At 39.1% G+C, this 3,457-nt stretch overlaps 1 protein-coding gene across 1 annotated transcript; it reads right to left on the bottom strand.

The window, feature by feature from the left end:
• Positions 1-957: 957 nt before the first annotated feature.
• LOC129822617 (somatostatin-1A) lies at positions 958-3,191 on the bottom strand. Its single transcript, XM_055880984.1, has 2 exons — positions 2,848-3,191; positions 958-1,468 (listed from the first exon to the last, which is right to left on the bottom strand). Exons 1-2 carry the CDS (start codon positions 2,983-2,985, stop codon positions 1,262-1,264), a joined length of 345 nt encoding a protein of 114 aa, XP_055736959.1. The 5' UTR covers positions 2,986-3,191; the 3' UTR covers positions 958-1,261.
• Between the last annotated feature and the right edge of the window lie 266 nt (positions 3,192-3,457).

Below are 3,457 nucleotides of genomic sequence, written 5' to 3'. Positions count from 1 at the left end.
AGAATTCCAAGAGCGTGCAAAGCTGTCATCAAGGCAAAGGGGGGCTGTTTGAAGAATCTCAAATATAAAATATTTTTGGATTTGTACTTTTGGTTATTACATGATTCCATATGTGTTATTTCATAGTTTTGATGGCTTCAGTATTATTCAACAATATAGAAAATAGTAAAAATAAAGAAAAACCCTTCAAAGAGTAGCTGTGTCCAAACTTTTGACTGGTACTGTATAACACCGTCGCCTACACTGACTATACAAAACATTAAGAACACTCACTCTTTTCATGACATAGGCTGACCAGGTGAATCCAAGTGAAAGCAATGATCCCTTACTGATGTCACGTGTTATATCCACTTTAATCACTGTAGATGAAGGGAAGGAGACAGGTTAAACATGTATTTTTAAGCCTTGAGACAATTGAGACATGGATTGGGTAGGTGCACTATTCAGAGGGCGAATGGGCAAGACAACATTGCCTTGAATGGGGGTATGGTATGTAGCAGGTGCCAGGAGCACCGGTTTGAATGTGTCAAGAACTGCTATGCTGCCGGGTTTTTCACGCTCAACAGTTTCTGACGAATTGAGGCTGTTCTGAGGGCAAAAGGGGCAGAGTGCAACTCAATATTAGGAAGTTGTTCCTAAAGTTTGGTATGTATATATGTTGTTTGCTGGAGGTTCATCAGGTCAAGGTTTACATTATGCCTACCCTTCATAAATGATATTTTTATGGCCCACCATAACAAAGTCATTTTATCTAACAATGGATTTACCGCCTAAAATAAAGCTAGACCCTGTAGCAAAAGCATTCATAACATCACTCCAAATGGAGGAAAGAACCTTGCTTATCCTGGAAACAAGTGCTAACATCTCATAGGGTAAGCCTATAATAGCCATTCCCGAATAAAACAACCCATTTGAGAGGAAGAGCAAGATAACAATATATGAATCAACACATTGTTTCTGAAACACAGATTTTATTCAAACAAACAATTAAAAATAGTTTATCTGCCAGAATACATAAAGCACAGTCAAAAGCAGAATTTCATACATTCTCTAGAACATTCTTTCATGTGTTTTTTCGGAAAAAAACAAAATGATCGATAAAGACATCAGCATGATTGTTGTTAAAGTTATAATAATTTTTATTTACATTTTTTGCGATTGGCGGGATAAGCCATGGCGCATAAAATAACATAACATTTTTATATTGAAACCAAAGAGATGAGATGTAGTATACGCAGTAAAGGGCCCGGGTGTAGATGAATTAACATGATGTAAAGGTTTTCCAGAAGAAGTTCTTGCATCCAGCCTTGCGTTCACGCGGCGCCAGTACTGGGCCAGCTGCACGCTCCAGCTCGAGACGCACATCCTCCTGCTCCACGCCACGAGACAGGTCATCTGACTCAATCGCCTCGTTCTCTGCTTGTGCAAGCTCTGAGAGCAGCTCTGCGAGTGTATACCTGGCAAGCTCCTGAAAATAAATAAATAACATAACATTTTTATTTCTTCTGTTTTGTGGAAACTGAAAATGTCACATTTTAGCAACAAGATCCATTGAAATAGAAACAAATCAACATGCCTTAATAAAATGTAGCCTACCCATGTTTAGGAAGGAAATCAGTGTTTCAATGTTGTTTTCTCTTCCCTCATATTGCTTAAATAGATGTAGGCTATTTGATATGCATTATTTATATTTATTTAAAATGTCTGCAAATGTTTAAAATTACCTTTCCTATGCTGTTACGCATGAACCGATCACTTAAACTGAGACGTAAAACAACTTTCCCCCAACATGTGTTAATTTTTTTTTGAAGAACACGTTTCATTAATAAACATTAATACCCATTCTCCTGTATGTTTTGACTTATTCTTGTCAAGTTTTGTTTGTAATTGACAACTAACTACAGCAGACCCCATATTCCAGAGACATCTTTCGTTTTTATTGGATACATTTTCATATTAAAGGTTGATTTAAAATATAGAACAAGTCATATTTCGTTAGTTTCTCTGATAGCAGTATTTCCACATTTCTCCGCACTTAATAATATGCATGTTAATCTCTCCTGGCTCAACGTAGAGGAGAGATTGATTTCATCACCACTTCTATTTGTGAGAAGTATTGATATTTTGAATGCACCGAGCTGTCTGTTCAAACTACTAGCACACAGCTCAGACACCCATGCATACCTCACAAGACATTCCCCCAGTTGTCTCTTCACAGTACCCAGTCCAGAACAGACTATCGGAGGCACACAGTACTACTTAGAGCAATGACTACATGGAACACTATTTCACATAAAAAAAACGAATGCAAGCAGTAAAATCAGATTTAAAAAACGGATTAAACTACACTTTATGGAACAGCAGGGACTATGAAGAGACACAGGCACACATACACACACATACACATGGATTTTGTGTTGTAGATATGTGGGAACACACATATGTTATGGAATATGTTGTGAAATGTAATGTATTTTTAATTGTATAACTGGCTTAATTTGGCTGGACCCCAAATATTTGTACAAATACAAATACTTAATTTCGTGGTCGCTTCGGCACCATGAAAATGTGCATCATGCTGTTCCCTGCATGGTGCTAATTTGATCGATTAATTTCCCCATGCGCCTGCAATTAAAACCGCAGAGGTAAATGTATGGCACCACACTGTTTAACCTTAAATCTGTATATGGTATAATCTCTATACTCTGGAAGTAAATGTACTTAAAATGTAGTTTGCAGCTGTACCACCAAACTCAGAAAAAATAGGATACTATGGTCACAGTAGCTGGATATATACGTTGTTTAAGAACGAAGACTTATAATGAAAGTCTGATTGAAGGTATTTACCTGTTTGCCTGCAGGTGCCATGAGTGACCGTTGAAGAAGCTGGCGAAGTTTGGCATCGGACGGAGCGGCAGAGACGCTGCTGATGGCCAGGGCTAGGGAAAGCAGCGCTAGGGCGCACTGGACACGCGTCGAGAGCATCTTCTTCTGGGTATCTGGGTGGCAGAGGATGGATGAAGGCGGTTCAATTGGGCAGAAAATAGTCGAGATGGGGTTCTCTTCGGGTTATGCTGCTCCTTCTGTTGTTCTAGTGCCCCCTCCGAACCCGTCTTTTAAACGGTTCGTCTGTCGTCAGGTGGTAAGGGGGGTTTCCTTCTGGCGCGTAACGTTTGGGTATGAGTGATGATTCCAAGTGACAAAGTTTCCACCGATTAGAGAGTCGTGCGCATCCTTCGAGAAAAGGGAATTCATGATCCTTTCATTTGTTGAATATCGTCCGATTAGTGAAATATGGTTTACTTTGTAGAGACTTTCGCTACGTGTGGATCTTATTGAATTTCAACAAGTTCGTTAATTTTTTTTCGCCCAATGAAATTAACTCAAGGCCCTGTAATGGAAAATCAACAACACATACATCATGAATAGGCTACAATGTGTCAAACTGGCCTCCACT

The sequence above is a fragment of the Salvelinus fontinalis genome, chromosome 24, assembly GCF_029448725.1.
Source record: "Salvelinus fontinalis isolate EN_2023a chromosome 24, ASM2944872v1, whole genome shotgun sequence".
Lineage (NCBI taxonomy): Eukaryota > Metazoa > Chordata > Actinopteri > Salmoniformes > Salmonidae > Salvelinus > Salvelinus fontinalis.
The sequence above is the reverse complement of the archived record's forward strand: the minus strand, read 5'-3'. Positions and strand labels throughout refer to the sequence as shown.